Source organism: Gadus morhua, chromosome 13 (assembly GCF_902167405.1).
Source record: "Gadus morhua chromosome 13, gadMor3.0, whole genome shotgun sequence".
In the NCBI taxonomy this organism is placed as follows: domain Eukaryota; kingdom Metazoa; phylum Chordata; class Actinopteri; order Gadiformes; family Gadidae; genus Gadus; species Gadus morhua.
The window spans coordinates 9,191,648-9,208,609 of NC_044060.1; the positions used below are offsets into that span (position 1 = coordinate 9,191,648).

General features: G+C 44.8%; 2 protein-coding genes across 3 annotated transcripts; both read right to left on the minus strand.

Moving 5' to 3' along the window:
• Window positions 1-5,682: 5,682 nt before the first annotated feature.
• hyal1 (hyaluronidase 1) lies at window positions 5,683-9,579 on the minus strand. 2 transcript variants are annotated; one of them, XM_030375244.1, is made up of 4 exons: window positions 9,437-9,579; window positions 6,908-7,815; window positions 6,616-6,705; window positions 5,683-6,398 (listed from the first exon to the last, which is right to left on the minus strand). In XM_030375244.1, the coding sequence occupies exons 1-4, from the start codon at window positions 9,495-9,497 to the stop codon at window positions 6,078-6,080; spliced, it is 1,380 nt and encodes a 459-aa protein (XP_030231104.1). In that variant the 5' UTR covers window positions 9,498-9,579; the 3' UTR covers window positions 5,683-6,077. The 2 variants fall into 2 exon arrangements, with proteins under 2 accessions (XP_030231104.1, XP_030231105.1); XM_030375245.1 differs by lacking the exon at window positions 9,437-9,579 and adding an exon at window positions 8,321-8,551.
• A 2,357-nt stretch (window positions 9,580-11,936) lies between these two features.
• On the minus strand, window positions 11,937-16,364 carry hyal2a (hyaluronidase 2a). The gene is made up of 4 exons (XM_030375173.1): window positions 16,071-16,364; window positions 14,705-15,677; window positions 14,120-14,209; window positions 11,937-13,076 (listed from the first exon to the last, which is right to left on the minus strand). Exons 2-4 carry the CDS (start codon window positions 15,629-15,631, stop codon window positions 12,696-12,698), a joined length of 1,398 nt encoding a protein of 465 aa, XP_030231033.1. The 5' UTR covers window positions 15,632-15,677; window positions 16,071-16,364; the 3' UTR covers window positions 11,937-12,695.
• Window positions 16,365-16,962: the final 598 nt, after the last annotated feature.

Consider the following 16,962-nt stretch of genomic DNA (forward strand, 5'->3'; position numbering starts at 1 on the left):
TGTGTGTGTATTCTGCACGCATTGGCAAATAATACTCCCTCTAGATGCTTACCCCCTATCTGTTTATCCGATAATAACAATTGAGACGATTTAACAAGGGCAAACAAAACAAATAGTCCTACGTGACAGCAATCGACAAGTCTGTAGTGGGCCGTGCCTGGCTACCCTTCAGCCTCAGTAACAGCCCTAATGCAAGAGGCGAAGCACACACTCTCTAGCCTCAAGCACCACTAATGACGGGGAGAGCTGGTGCACGGCGAAAGCGTTCTCCCATGATGCATAGGCAAGACAAGATGAAGACGAATGAATGACGGGAACCTCAGACTCTCATTGATTAAATGTGCTCCGTATCAGTGTTTTACCAGACAGTGGACCATTATGAGATTGTTAGCCTAATGATTTTGACAGCCAGACAGCAGCATACTACACACTACGTGTGTCTGTGTACGATGAGTTCAATCTGACACACACCCACCCACACCCACACGCACACCCACACACACACCCACACCCACACCCACACACACACACACATAAAGAGCAGCCCTGATATGCGATCCTTTAAAAAAAAAAGAGATGTGGAATTAAGGGGGAACCGTAGCTACTTAAATGTGCAAAGCTATTTAATAATATATGGTTCATAAAAAATATTTTTCGAATCACACATTACAAACCGAAGGGTTTCAGGGTCATGGTTTTAGCAGTTGTTTTAGATGTTCCTCAAACGCTCCTTCTAGAACATTCATGTTTCTCCAATAAAGAAAATGAAATGGAGGAAGAAGCCTAGCCCCACCCGCCCTGCTGTAATGTGTGGCCAGGCTGTTGAAACTCTTCAATAGTACCAGTATCTGGGGATACATATTGATAAGTTAACCAAATACCAACGTTGTTTGTGCAAAAGCCTAAAAGAGCATCTACCTTATGGCTCAGAAATGTAGATGTTGACACTGCTTTAATAAGAATGTTTTACCCTTGTTTTGATGAATCTGTTTTAATTCTATTTTATTTGCTGGTTTTGGTAACTTGAAAAACCTGAACAGGTAAGAAAATAATTGTTGGATCGGGCAGTAAAATAGCAGGCACAATTCTAAATGACCTCCCCTAATACCACAAAGTTAGAGCCAGCAAAAACCCCAGATGAACCCCAGTCACCCCTTGTTCAGTGAGTCCCGTTTGCTTCCAAATAGTCGCAGATATAATCTGCCATGACGCAGGACCAACAGAATCAACAATTAATTTGTCTCTGCTGCTATTGGCCTTTTGAAATACATCATGTAGTTCAACATTTTTGGGTTTAAATTGTTAAATTGTTGTTCAATTGTATTTGTTTTGATTGGTGTGTGTGTTGATTGCTGATGATTATTGTATTACTGCTTGCTGTGCAACCAATTGCCCCTTGGGGATAATCAGGATTACCTTACCTTACCTACCAACTGTGACTGTGCCTGCCAATCAGTGACCTCACCTAGTTTAAAGGCTGACCGGTGTGTGGTGATGAAGCTCTCCTGCTTTGTACCCTGGCAGAGTATTTCCTCTCTGCTAACAAAAGCATTTCTCTTCCAAGATCCACTTCATTACCCACACTAATACAGTGCAAAACGTTTATTCAAATGAGCTTAGATCTGATACACAGAAGAAATGGGAGGAAGGCTGAAAACGTACACTTTTTTTCCTCTCTCGCAACTCGCAAGATATGTTTACATTTGAATTAATTAGAGGGAGAATGGGGGCGGGAGGATGGCAAATCCCTCCTCTTTGCTTTAGCCACGGGTTCCACTCTCTGTATTCATTACACCACTGCTGTCATCAATATGTGTCCATGGAAACAAAGAATAATTACATTTTATCAGGATCCACATGACAATGAGAAGAACCTTTGTGGGAAATTGATTGGCTGTTTCTTAGAAGAGTTGGCGCATTGTGAGCATTTGATTGGCCAATACTAAAGGAAATTGATTGGGCCGTGTAATTTTCCACCTGAGTGCCAGGCACGTGCACGCGCGTACACACACACACACACACACACACACACAAAGTGTTATCGTGTGACTTGGTGGAGGCTAAAGTGTGTGTGGAGTGTGGATGTACTCCACGTGTGAGCCTCTGCACTGGCCATAGCTGCAGCTCAATTGTTTTCTATTTTCTAATGAGGTCCGGTAGGTGAGGGGGGGGGGGGGGTGTGTGGGTGTCTGGGGTTGTGTGTGTGTGTGTGTGTGTGTGTGTGTGTGTGTGTGTGTGTGTGTGTGTGTGTGTGTGTGTGTGTGTGTGTGTGTGTGTGTGTGTGTGTGTGTGTGGGCGAGCATAGCTGTCCATCCCAAGATAAGTCACATGTGACAGTCTGTCAGGTCACCTCTCATCAGGATGTATACAGCAGAGGAAGCAAATCCTCAACAGCGATGCATGTGCAACACACCAACCTTCAAGCACAATTACACAACCACTGCATAGCCAACCAACCCCCTTCTCCCCCCCCCCCCCCCCCCCCCCCCCCCCAATCACACACACACACACACACACACACACACGCTCAAGATCTATATTGTCAATACCCAACATCTCCTCGAAAATTGTCAATTTGGATTTGGAATTTGTGCGGCAAAAAGTGGAATAGGACCCCATCGCCTGCACCCAGCCACTGGGATGCACTACTTCTAAGAAGAGCCAGGGTATGCCTGCTACTCGCCGGGATTGTGCCAGTTGCAATGCAGCCTCTTCTAATGGAGATACAGCCTCTTGCAGAAGAGATAGACAGTGGACAAAAAGTCTGTTTAAGCGCACATCCAGCCTCTTTCAGTGTAGAAAAAGCCTCTTGTAGTGGAGAAACAGCTTCTGGTTGTGGAGATACAGTCTCTTTAGTGGACATGAAACATGTTTTACTCGCAAAACTGCCTCATTGAAATGGAATACAGCCTCCGTTAATGGAGATACAGTCTCTTTTAGTGGACATATAGCCTCTTTCAGTGGAGATACAGCCTCTTTTAGTGGGCATATAGCCTCTTTCAGTGGAGATACAGCCTCTTTTAGTGGACATATAGCCTCTTTCAGTGGAGATACAGCCTCTTTTAGTGGACATATAGCCTCTTTCAGTGGAGATAGTCTCTTTTAGTGGACATATAGCCTCTTTCAGTGGAGATACAGCCTCTTTTAGTGGACATATAGCCTCTTTCAGTGGAGATACAGCCTCTTTTGGTTGAGATAAGGTCTCCTTCTTGGAAATAAAACCTCTTATACTGTAGAAACAGCCTATTTTATACGCAATACAGCCTCTGTTAATGGAGATACAGCCTCTTTTAGTTGAGAAATAGCCTCTTTTATTGGAGAAATAGCCTCTTTCAGTGGAGGTATAGCCTATTTTAGTGGAGCTATAGCCTCTTTTAGTGGAGATGGCATCCATTCTTGTGGAGATCCACTTTTAGTGCAGAGCGCAATCAGAAGCTCATCTCCTGACCTTTGTCACCAGTCGGGTAGAAGTGACCTAACCACCACAAGGCCTTTTTGTCCCTTCTCCTTTCTGTCGCTGCCTCGTAGTGCTGATTTCATTCCACTCATCACCGTTCACGGAGAGACGCCATCAGAGAGGGGGGGTCAGTCAGAAACCACTTTGCACGACACGTCTTCACAGCCACTGCTCCCAGATGATAGAAAACCCCTCCATAAAACCAGGACACATAGCAACAGATGTGAGACAGTAAGGCCCTGGGGCTATGTGTATCAATGTAGACACAGGAAGGAGTGTCAATAAAGGACAATAAAAGGACATGGGGCACGACTGCACCCACATCTGGTAATACGATTACATCTACACATGCAGCGCTGAAGCAAGAAGTCAGCAGGTCTGTGTGAAGGCTGAGCCGGCCCATGACTCCTTTGAAGGACGCAGACAAATGAGGATTTAAAGCCAGCAGCGGGGGACTAGGTGGAGCTTTCCCCCCCCCCCCACAGGGCAACACAGTGACATATCGCTGCTGAAACGATGGAGGAAACAAGAGACTTTTAGAGTTCACAGGGCGCAGTGGAAGTACGAGAAGGTTTTTTTACAACAGCTTTTTCAACCGCAGCTAAACGAAGACAGCAGGGTGGTCAGGGTTTAACATGTGGAGGACACGTTCAGAACTTAGAAATAACTATAATGAGCTCGATTTTGATCGCTGACTGAAGAGGTCACGTATGATTGGTTTAGTTGATCATGTGAATTGGCAATAGTTCAGTTTTAGGTGGAATGCCATTATCTCACAGCCAGAAGCACTGCCATGTAGAGGGGAAAAAACCCACACAGCTTAGCTAATAACCTTCCGGTTCACCGGAACACCCGAGGCCTCATTTTCTGGATTTCTTTCCATTACATTCGATCCCACTCTATTTCATGCCTTTTAAAAGGAACATAACATAAACGACCCCCCCTCCCCCCCCCTCTTGCTGTGGACAGGGGGAATCTATGATTTTACGCTCCCGAAGTAAAGAAAACAGCCCAATGATAACAGCAAAGAGCCATGGCAAACGTCAGTCAGCACGAAAGGCAGCCATTACTCTGAAACACAGTTCCAAATCATTAAACACAAAACTACTTCTCCCCGTACCGTCTTCCCTTGCTGTCATTACAAAGCAATTACACATACTAGACACACATTGTGTCTGGAACATACTGAACAGGACAGTTTGTCTAGTTCGGAGAGCAACTCTGTCTGCAAGAAAGAAAAGGGTAAAGACCTTAAGTATCTTACTGCGTTCTTTCAAAAACCTCTGATCTGTTTCTCGTTGCCTGACAATCAACAAACGGTGATGAAATGAGAAGACAGAAGGCCTTCTGGGACCCTGCTATTCCAGTCCCATTCTCCTCGGGGGTGAAGGAAAAGGCCATTCTATCAGCCATCCACCATTTTGGTGTGGCAGTAGATCTTTCGATAACAGCCATGTGACACGTCTCTTAAATCACTCAAGGTCATCTTTCTCATATTCTTTCATTTCTTTTTTTTGTGGAGGGGGGGGGGGGGGGGGGGCTAGTTTCATCAATCGAAGTAAAGAAAACAGGTTGAGCACATAAATTGTCCAGCATAAAAGGTTCCAGTGATTCCTCATGAAATGTATTTGAATAAGTCTACAGCATATTTTTTGATGTATACATTTCTCAGTATGATCCGTCTGCTAGCCTTGGCCATCAAGCTGGAACCAGTTGGCCAAGTGTATTCTACCCCCTAAGCTTCCAAGAACTCAAAACGCACACAAAAGGTAAGGTCATAACTTCAACTTCACACAAAGACAACTCATCGAAGACACAATGCTGATGGAAGGGGAAATGGTCTTTCCAACTCCAGTAACCCATAGCCTTTTAACCCCTACACACCCATTTACTCTTTCATACTTACACAAACAAAGTAGAAACCAACTAAAGACAATACCTGAAATGATATCAAAATGTTTAAACATAACAAAAGTCATACGACAACAGGTTGTAACACTTCTATACTACCACCTACTGGTCACAAGCATTTGTGCTGGGTATAATAATGATAGTAATAACAGGCTCTTGGATTTGCGGATAAAGATTTATCTAGGTCAAATAGGCTGGTATATGCTCATTTACCACAACACAGACCAAGCAATCGTCATGCATGTTATCTGGAGATACATCAAATGTAATATTTTCCTTAGATAAGCCATCTAATGAAACAAAAAAAGTTGTCGTTCAAGTCAAGGCAATTTTATTTGTATAGCCCTTAATCACATGTACAGTCTCAAAGGGCTTAACAGGCCAAATATTTATGACAATTGAATGTGGTTGTGTGTAATATAAAATAAAAAAAGAGTTCCATGTGGAAGAAACAACAAGTTGTAGTTTACTGTTGAAAGTAATGCTTTGTGTAACAACATTCATATGGGGCAAGTAACTCACATTTAGTGCCTTAGTGAATAACGGCCGTCGGGTCAGCCAGGACTACATGTGACAAACCTAGGCTAGGCAAAACTATACCGCTGCTCTGCCATGACATACAATCAAAAACAAACACCCACAATTAGCAGGATTGTGCAAAAGAACCTGGGTCCAACTCTTTCCCCCTTGGAGCCGATATTGCAGTGCGTTAAAGTGGTTTGGCGCAGCTCTCCCCAGCCCAGCCAGAGTAGCACACACATTTAAACTTGGACCCCATGTTCAGCGCCTGCCTGGACTCTGGCTGTTCCAGCACTCTGTAAGTCCTCCCTCCTCCGGGCTTGTCATCAGACACCACCTTCCAGAATGCGGGGTCGAGGTGGAGGTATGCCCGGGAGGAGGGCTCCCTCCTCTGGCATCGGCCCCTGGATGAACACATGGCCTGGCTACACAGAGCGGCCGCAGACGTGACGTTCACCAGGTAGTGGCCCAAGGTCTTGTCGATGTAGGCCTTAATCGTTTCACAATTAGCCTAAGAAAAGGAATACCAAACAGAAAGGGAAATCAACAGTGGATCGATAAAAAATGATTGATCAATCAAGAAGAGTGCAGCCATTACATTTCGCAAAAGTGGACCCCACACACACACACACACACACACACATCGATTCAAAAGCCCAACCAATTCCAACACACATATAGAATGTTTTACGAAAGGGGGATAATAAAGGAAGGGTTAGCGGTCCTACCTTGGATTTTGCAAACAGGTTGTCTCCCCAGAGCACGACTCCTGCGGCTCCCACGGCGGCGCTCTCTCCGATGGTGTACACCAGATGTTCCTGCAATCCAACACACACACAGACACAGACACAGACACAGACACACACACACACACACACACACACACACACACACACACACACACCATCAGGGGCCCGCCGTGCTTCCATCAACACCGCGATTACCGCCCTGCATCCACATGACCCACATAGCAGAAACCCAACACCAGCCGGCCCCCCTGCCCACCACACACAGCCTTGCCTGAGGGAGGAAATCCAGGGAGTAGGTGTAGACGATGCGGGCGTACGGGACCACAGGGGCCATGGCGGGCCCCCGCTGCGCCCCCACCCTCATGGCCTCCATGATGCGGTGGTGGCTGTACAGCAGAACCTCCTCGTGGAGCTCCCGCAGACGGATGTCCAGGTAGATCTCGGGGTACAGGGCCGTGGAGACGTTCCAGAGCCAGGAGAGCCGGTCGTTCCTCTGGAGCTCCACAGGAGGGCAGGCGCCCGTGTAGTTGGCGTCTTTGCGGCTGTAGTAGTTGTAGCAGCCGGGGAAGCCGTAGAAGCCCCAGAGACCGCCCGGCCGCTCCTTCTCCGCCAGCCTCAGCGTTCCCTCCATAAAGTCACGGGCGCCGGCCTCGAACTCTTTGACGGCCTCGACCTCTACCTGAGCCGGACTCCAGTCGGGGTGTTTGGACCTCACCAGTGCCCTGGAGCCCTGCCAGTACACCTCCATGGTGTCCCAGTTCCTCTTCCACGACGGCCTCCAGCTTTCCCAGTCCACCACGGCCAGGCCCACGAAGTCCCGGTCGGGGATGTCGGCGTCGACGTCCCGGGCCGCCGCCCTGAGGTGGTCGGCCAGGCTGGCGTTCTGCGGCACACCGCCGTTGATCGCCACCCCCTGGTTGTATTTGGGATAGCGCCCTAGTTTATCTGCGTAGAATATGGTTATGTTGTCTCCCATGAAGCTTTGGTTCCGGTTTCGGACAATGTTGAACACCCCCAGGTCCAGCTCCACGCCGAAGCGAGATTTGCAGTTGGCCGTCGGGGCATTCCAGACGGCCGCAAACGGGACCTGGGAAAGAGGAGTCGCTGCATACTGCTGTCCTGATGAGAGACGGATCACCACCGCATGCAGGACCAGTAGAGGAATAGAGGAGCACATACCTGGGACATAAAGGATAAACATTACAGATTCTGATGCCAACTGGAAAATACAACGTTCAGAGGCTAGTTTGGGATCGTTTTTATGCATGCGAAATTGCAACAAATTAAATAAAAAAAAGAAAGAGTGCTTTGAATATTTGATCATTATGTTGTTTTACATACATTTATACTAGCAGCTAAAACCCCTTTGAGATTATTAAATGTCTAACAACAATGTAAAATACATTGCAGGTTTGTCTTTACAAATCCGCTTTGTTTGAGAGGCCAAGACTGGCTGGAAACAATTACAAGAAAACAGGGGGAACTGTGTTTTTTCTGGACAAAAAGTCGTAACATTTTATTTCTCAACCGTAAACTTAATAGTGATTTAACCAGAAAAACGCATTACCCGTTTACATGTATTTGTTTACAGGCAGCTCTTGGCCTCTCAAAGATAGCGGTCAATGCAACATTTGTTTATATGATTATGGTCATACAACAGTGGTCATGTGCATTAAAAACTCACTCGCTTCTTGTTCCTCATTCAAGATGGAGCGGATATTCACGTTTTCAATTCAATGTGAATATATTATGTTATGATTAAATTAAATTAAGGTCTTGATCTTGTGATGATGCTGTAGATGCAATTTTTATTAAAATAACCTATTCAGTCCACTTTCAGTCTACTTATTTGGAAACAAATAAGGGTGACAACGATCTTCACAAATAAGGAACATTCACAACCTTACGAGCCAAATGAGGAACATCCGGACTGGGACTTGGCTGTGAAAGGGGAAGCATCGATTCCCTTGAGCATTGCATATTGGCAGTAATGAACCCTCGTAGAAGCTGAACAACCAAGCTAGTCAGAGCCAGAAGGGACGGCCACACCCCAACGCAAAGCCAAAGTGCATGACACTTGTATGAGGCAGATAGCGTGAACAAATATAGTTCGTCTTATGACAGACTGCTCTAGGTAGGAATATTGTTCACATTTAATTTGTCAGGATTATGAGCCTAAACCCAAACGTATGCTCAATTTTGAAGTGGCAGTTCGAGAGAATTCAAACTCGGGGGGGGGGGGGGGGGGGGGGGGGGGGGAGACAGGCTGTGGACATTTACTTTACACCTTATTGTTCTGTTAGTTCTCGTTGGCTAAAAGTAATTCTGTAATAATTGTGGGTAATGTGGGGAACACTGCCCCCCCGGGCTCCCCGTTAGTACCGCCAATGACGTTTTGAAAACATTGTCTCCTATTGACTCAGACTCATTTATTCAGATTAAATTATCTCCTAACCCTCAACCATTTCCCATTTAATATAGCCTAAACAACCGCAATACATCTGCGTGACGTGCCGTCTACAGAAACCGAGAAGACGCAGAAAAGTGGAATACCACGTAGAAGTGAATAACAGTAGCTCACTTGCGTTGTGACATTAGCGCTTTATTATCAATAATCCCATCCTAACAACGTCAACGTGTTCTAGGTTGCATTAACCTTATGCCGTTTTATTAACTTTGTAAAGTCAACCAAATCGGAATTCTTGCATTTCAATTTACAAAAAACAAATATATTCTCTTCATTCAGTGAATACAAATGACATTATAATCACAGAAATATGAAAAAAGATTTAGTACGTACCTATACCGCTAACAAATGTCAGCAGATTATTTTGGTTTGCAGCATGTTTTGATTTGGTCATAAGTCTTGTGATCAATGAAAATAGTTTTCCTCTTCTTCTTCCTCTGTTGTTGTTGGTGGAGGACGATCCGTTGAGACGTGCATATACCACCACCTGCTGCACTGGGGTGGGCATCTCAGATAAACGTGAATAAACCCATGACGGATTATGTCAAGGTTTTAAAATGATTATTATTATTATTACCTGGTCATGTTATAACACAGCTGGAAATCGAGGATTTCTGATAAGAACTAGCTAACCTTTTTGACAGACAAAACAGCAGAAACTATGTTAAGTGTGCTCATTAGTGTACAGCACCATTCTCTCATTGCTTGTGTAAAAAAAAAAAAAGATAGAATATTAGATTTGAGGACGAAACGATAGGGTGGGCTAAGGCAAGTTTTGGGTGGGCTTGAGCCCACCCAAAAAAGGTCTAGCTTCGCCGCTTGTCACAACATAAAGAAAGATTAGGAAGGAGAAAGAGTGCGCAGGGATGAAAGAAAGTTTTTCAAAGTGGTTGAAAGACAGTAGTTTTTATGTCAGAGTATCAAGAGGAGGCTTTTAAATGTTCAGGTTAGCTAAATCTACTACTAGTAAAACAACAGGTTACTGTTGTCTTGCAACTGTGTAGGCTACTGATCAGAATGGAGCCTACAATATAACAGATCATGACAAGAAAAATAAAAGGAACTTGTTTGTGGTTATTTTATTTTGCTTCAATCTCTATGCAAGTCTTTATTTTATGTAAATAGACCCAGTAAAAACGGAGTTATACATTTGATACAAAATAATCGATTCAGATAAGTTAATCAAAAAATAAAGATTATTATCTTATCTGAATCGAGACTGAATCGTTACACAGTATCCCGATGCATCGAAGAATCGATTATTTTCCCACCCCTATTGATTACAGTACTCCAAAAGTTCTAACAGAGTCTATTGTTTTGCATAAGCTTTTTGGTAAAACTAGAGTTGCTGACATGCGCCTTGTGGTGGGGTATATAACTGGCAGTGTCTTTCAAAAATAATGAAGCACCATAGTGGTTATCGCATAAATGCTTATCTGATGTGGAAAGAATTGGCATCCCGCTTGTTATGCCTATAGGTAAAACTATTGATAGCGAATTGCAGAGAGCCTGTTGACTCGATTGATTGACTGCATACACTTCCTTGCAGAAAGAAACCTGCCACTGAGGGGGGGAAATGCACAGTAAGGAAATCCTAGAAATTGACATTTTTCTGGGTATCCTTGATCTCATAGCACGGTATGATGTTACACTGGCAGAGCATCTTAGAAAGGCTGCCTCAAAAAAAACATCGGATATCGGTCCTGGTGCACTCAAAATGATTTTTTTGATTCAATAATGTGTTTTACGTACAATTTGTGGCCAGAAAAAAGAGAGGGGGGGGGGGGGGGCGCGCCTGCTATGTGTCTGCTTCCCCCCCAGAAAGTAGGCAGTTGCGCCTCTGACTGCATCCCTCTCCACTCCCTCTAACTGATTTATGTAAGTTAGCCTAAAGTCATGCAATGATGTCTCCCCTGGATACTTGTGTCCTGTTGTTGCTTCCAGTTGTCCATTCCCTTTGCCGTCAAATGCTTTTCACTTCCCCGCGTCCGCATGCTATTTCAGTATCTATCTCATCTCTCTTCCCAGCACTCCAAGCCACTGCATTAGCCCTCTCGTTACCGTGAACATGCTGTGATTATGGCCATCAACTCGGCACTTGCTGAACAGCTCTGTATTTCATCATGGAATTCTGATAGGCATACAGCCCAGCTCCTACCTGGCCGCTAATTGGGTCCTTTGTTCCATCCATCCGTTTATTGTAGAGTGTGCCGAGGCTATTGCAATTTAAAGATACTGGCACTTTTGGATCAATCATCAAACATGCTTTAAAACACCACCATCCTCGCTACAATGTGTTTTTATATCGAAGCCTTTTGATTGGATAATTACCTTTGGTTGGGGGTGTCCTAACAGCAGCCTAGTTTATTTGATGTATGCACGTCATGCAAGTCACAACCAATCAACATCGAAAATGTAAATGCATGTTCAAATCCCCCTCAACTCTTTTGGTTGAAAATAGCTCTGGCTTAACCAAACCCTGTAATTACCCCGAGCAAGAGTATGGGATTGATGCATGCATGCAAAACTCCCTGTTGAGCGCTCAAACTTTAGACTACTAGTCTGCTCGCTGCCACATTTCGTATTGTAAACCATTGTTTTGAGTCATTACACGTTGTTCTTTGAGGGACACTATAGAGGGCTGCAGCATTATCTACACGTCCCTAATCGCTAAAATATGTTTTCGTCAAAATGGCATATACCAGTTTGACATAAAAAAAATACATAAATAAATTAAAGGTCTAGTTTGCCTCGAAGAACACAACATAGAATCTCATTGCCCAATATTATTTTGTTATAGAAGAGTCCAGTAATAAATCTAATACAAAACAGGTGGTAAAAACGAAATATTTATTTTACTTATCAAAACATGTATTAAAGAAAATACTTGGGAGGGAGAAGCCCTAATGCAATTGTAATGATCATCTCAGGGTATTCTACATTTGATCTTCGCTGGTAAAGGAAAGTAAAACATGAACGGCCTCTGGCTCTGCATTTACAATAAAAGTGCTGTTGAACTAGAAGTCAGACATTTGTGAAGTTTTTTGTGTAGTAGTCATGTTCTGTAAAATATTAAGGACAATTAATGAGATACTGAAAATACATTCAAATAAATATTAATGCATAGGCTTCCATACACAGTTTTGATGCCAGTGAAAAGTCTTTGGATAAGGCCCACTAGAGCCATCTTGTGCCGATACCAGAGCTAAGTGCAACACTCTTACATCTACCTATTGATCAGATGCACAATACAAATATATGTTCATATCAGAATCACATTAGCCTATCAGTTACTCCAATCACATTGCATTTCCCCTGGGAAAAATCTATGGAACTGGAGACCATGATTATAATCCACCTTTGATGCAAGTGGCAAGGGAGAGCAAAATGTAAACACAAATCCTTTCCAGCAAGCTCTCGATCTCATGAAGTATATTTAAAAAAGTACAGACAGCTTCGACTCTCATGTCGACAATTTCCCTCCCATGTCCCTCCCTGCATCCACATCCCCCACTTCAATGTAGAGCAAACACAAGCCCTTCATCGTGTACGTCTACAATTTGGCATACGCTAAAAATACTGCAATGCACGGTTAGCCGAGAAGGAGAGTGGCGAGAAGCAGGGGGGTCACCAGCACCACCACCGACGCCACGGTTGCCCGGGCCGCCCCCTTCTGTTGATTACACCCATCACCGTGGTAACCTTTGTAACAGCGGCACTGGAAATTCTCCTGGAACGCGCTCCTCTCTGCGTCGCCGAGCTCACCGGTGACTGCCAGCTTCCTGCCCTGAGCGGCGATGGAGTGAGAGAGCGGGTCGAGGTGCAGGTAGACGTCGGCGTCCGGCACTCGCCGCTGGCAACGGCCCTGAGAGGCACACAGGGCCTGGCTGCATAACTCTGCTGCCGTGGAGACGTTGAGCAAATATTCCCCCAACTGACCGCGCAAATAATCATTCAGGCTGGAGCAGCTGACCTGGTCAAGGAGGTGGGGGTGGGGGGGATACAGAACATGTGATTTAGGGCTGAACAAAGAGAGACGAACTGGAAAGACCTCCTCAGTGCTAAATGAGATGCTATGAATGGATTTTAGGCAATGTGGTAAACTGCAGCAGTATTGGGTCCAAGCAAGGCAATTGGAGAAATTAAATATATTGTTGGGGAATGTGATTAAAAATAAAGTATCTAAATATAGATAAAATGTAACTTCCTCATTCTATTTAAACATGAAGAAATACTTTGTTAAAATAGAATCCTCTTTTATGTTAACAGTTGCACTTTGCTTCCTCTTTCACTATTAAGTGTCAGTCCGGATGTTCTTAATCTGGCTGGTATGAGGACCAGCTTGTGGAGGTTCCTTATTTGTGTACATAGTTGTCACCCTTAATTGTTTCCAAATGAGTAAAGTGATAGTGGACTGAATAGGTTACTTGAATAACAATTGCATCATCACAAGATCTAGACTTTCATTTCATTTGTATTAACAAAAGTATTCTATGAAATCCTCATGATCAAATCCCTTTGTGGTCAGGTCATTTAAAACCAGAACCGCAAATGGCCACCCAAAGTTAATGTAACATACATAATCAGCCATATTATGGCCCAATCCCATTTCTACCCCTTACCCCTTCCCCTTACCCCTCCCCCTTGTTTTGAAGGGGTAAGGGGAAGGGGGAAGAGGTAGAAATGGGATTGGGCCCAAAGCCCAATCCCATTTCTACCCCTTCAGCTTCCCCTTACCCCTTCACCTTCCCCCTCCCCCTCCCCCTTCCCCTTCCCCTTCCCCTTCCCCTTCCCCCCCCCCTCCCCCTTCCCCTTCCCCTTCCCCTTCCCCTTTCAAAACAAGGGGGCGGGGTAAGGGGAAGGGGTAAGGGGTAGAAATGGAATTGGGCCTATGTATGTTGCTGTATGGAAACTGCCTTTCCATACAGCTATATGTAGACTGATGGCCAGCAATCGGACAAATTGTTCAGAAGCACCACTTGCTGGTGTCAAAAGGCCAAGTGTGATGCCGCTTACTTTACTGCTTGCGTACGTTGCCTCTCCCCACAGGATGACACCGGCCGCTCCCAACGCCACACTCTCCCCGATAGTGGACACCAGATCTGTCTGGACATGAGACATGAGGCATGAGGCAGAACCACAATCTTTAAAATAACATAACAGGGCAGGACTCATTTGTGCTACCAAGTTCAAAGGAGTTTGCCGGAGGGAGGGTGGAGGGGTGGGGAGGGGGTGGTTAGAGTCCCTGTAAGCTTAGGCTTACAAGCTCTTATCTGTACCTAAACGCAACAGGAAGTACTGAAATGAGTGTTGGCGTGATGATATGCAGCATGACCAACACCCATCCTCCCCTTCTTTTAGGAAATTCCTGATATTAGAAACTTGTCCCTGTGCCAGGATTTAACAGGAAAACACTGCGGTTGAACGTAAGAATTTCAATAGCTCAGCATCGAACAATGATGAAATCTTGTCATGCAGAGACATTTTCGGCAGGAGTGGGGAACAATCCATTGTAATCAGTTAAAAAACAATACACTAGTAATGAAGACATACATTTGAAAGATACATAAGTTATGCCCGACTGGGATGGAGTTTCCTCACCTCCGTCAACAGCTCCAAAGAGTTGGAGTAGGTGGGCCGTGCGTAAACAAAAACAGGCCGCGCCAGGCCATCTCCAGATGACGCCAGACGCATGCCTTCTTTCACGCGGTTCCGGACAAACTGCCTCCCGGAGGCGGAGGACTTGAGCACGGAGCTCATATAGATGGAGGGGAAGAGGGCCGTGCTCTCCGTCCACAGCCACTTCAGCCTGTCGTTGCGAACCTCCTCCACGTCTGGGCAGCGGCCGGTGTAGTTCTCCAAAGTGCGCCTGTAGTCGTGGTTGTAGCAGTCGGGGAACAGGTAAAAGCCCCACAGCTGGTTGGGCCTCAGGGATTTGGCCAGCTTCAGGGTCTCCAGCATGAACCTGTGGGCGGACATCTCAAACTCCTTCAGAGCCGCCCTCCCCACCTCTTCTGTGGGCAAGGGGGGGTTCTTTTGGACCAAAAGCTGGCGGGAGCGACTGCGGTACACATCTTTGTTTTCCCAGTTCCGTATCCAGAGTGGGCGCCACTCTTCCCAGTCAATGACAGCTAGGCCCATTGCTTGTTTCTCGCGAATGTACTTCTGCACACCTTCTGGCATCTTATCCAGGTGCTCTTTGAGACTGGCTACCTGGGGCAGCCCACCATTCACTGCAGTACCATCTTCCTGGTAGTATGGATACAAGCCCAGGCGGTCTTTATAGAAGATGGTTAGGTTCTGTTTGACAAAAGCCTCATTAGGTGAGGCAACAATCTGGAACTGGCCCAACTGAAAATGGACGCCGTGGCGTGGGGCACAGTCCTCTGTGGGTGCGTTCCAGGCCAGAAGCACTGGCTTTTGAGGGAAGAGTGGCCATCTCGTGGGCTTGAGGTCCAAAGCCCAGAGGCAGTCTAACAGTAGGATAATCGGTAGCAGTGTTTTTAAATCCGCCTGAGCCCGCAACATGTCTTCAAGTGTGAATGCACAGAGATTGCCCTGACTCTATGATCTCCTGAAGAAATGTACAAATGGGAGAGAAAAAAAATTGCTTGGCTATCCGGCGAAATGTCACCAGACTGAAGATAACACTGCACAACGTGACTACATGCTCATGGGTAGAAAAAATCCGAAGAAAAGTTATAGCAGAGGGTTAACACATAGAAATGATAATGCAATGCATAAAATATTACGACTAAAATTTTATCGCAAGAATAGATGAGGGGGGTGGGTGACCTATGGACCAGGACACTCAAACTGGGAAAGTCCACAGTGCCATTGCCTTAATTATCGTACATTAAACCCACTTTAATTTCTCAGAGTGCAGTTCTAACTCAGTTCGTTTAAGAGAGGAATAAAGGATCTTTAATACATTTCCTACAATCGTTGTATTTGTAAACGTGCTTACCTTTATATGTAGACTTAGGAAGCATTCCAAAAGTATAAGTTGCTTGAGAGTTATCCAAAGTTTTTTATCTTATTTCAAACTAAAATATATTACCCGAAAACGTATGTTTGGGCCTGAAGGGAAACGTCAAAAGTCTCGAACGGCATTCGTAGTAACATACAATCCGACTTCTGAACTTCGTCGCTGTGTGCAATACTGTTACCCCCTGTGATGTTGTCAGAGGAGAGCAATGGTTGAGAGCCATTCGGCTTTTCCTAGTGCCAAACCATTCCAGGATGTTCCATTCAGAATCAAAGGGGGGAGTGGCGTAAAAACCTGAACAAGTTAGCTCTGTAGGCGTTTTTAATTTCCTCAACTGACATCCTTCCTAACCTCAAAGTTCCGTTTAATGTCAAGTAAAAAAAAAAGAAAGTTAAACTCATTTAAAACATTTGAGGTTTTAGTTGCATGTCCCTGAAACGACATGCATCCCATTTAAACAATAAATGAAACAGTCCGAAAAAATGTGGCATTAACTTGAAATAGATATGTTATAGTTATTCAGACTCGTAGGCCATGCCCAGTGCGTCTTCTAAAAGTACTGCAAATGGAATTGTCACTGTTAAATACGAAGGCCAATAAAATTGCCACCACTTTGAAATGTTTTCCCTGATTGCAATTAGGAAACCATGTTATTAATAATAAATATTAACTCATTTATTTTTCAACCTACATTGTTTTCTTAAGTTGCTGAATCACTAATAACACCAGTGAGTCCAAAACTATGCCCAGCCAAACATGAAGAATTTCTAAATGCATGAAAAATTGCTCAGTGATTCAAAAATAGGACCTTCTTCTTGGTTTACACTCTGGACAGGGCGTCAAGGCATCTGGCGTGCAGATGTCACTGCTA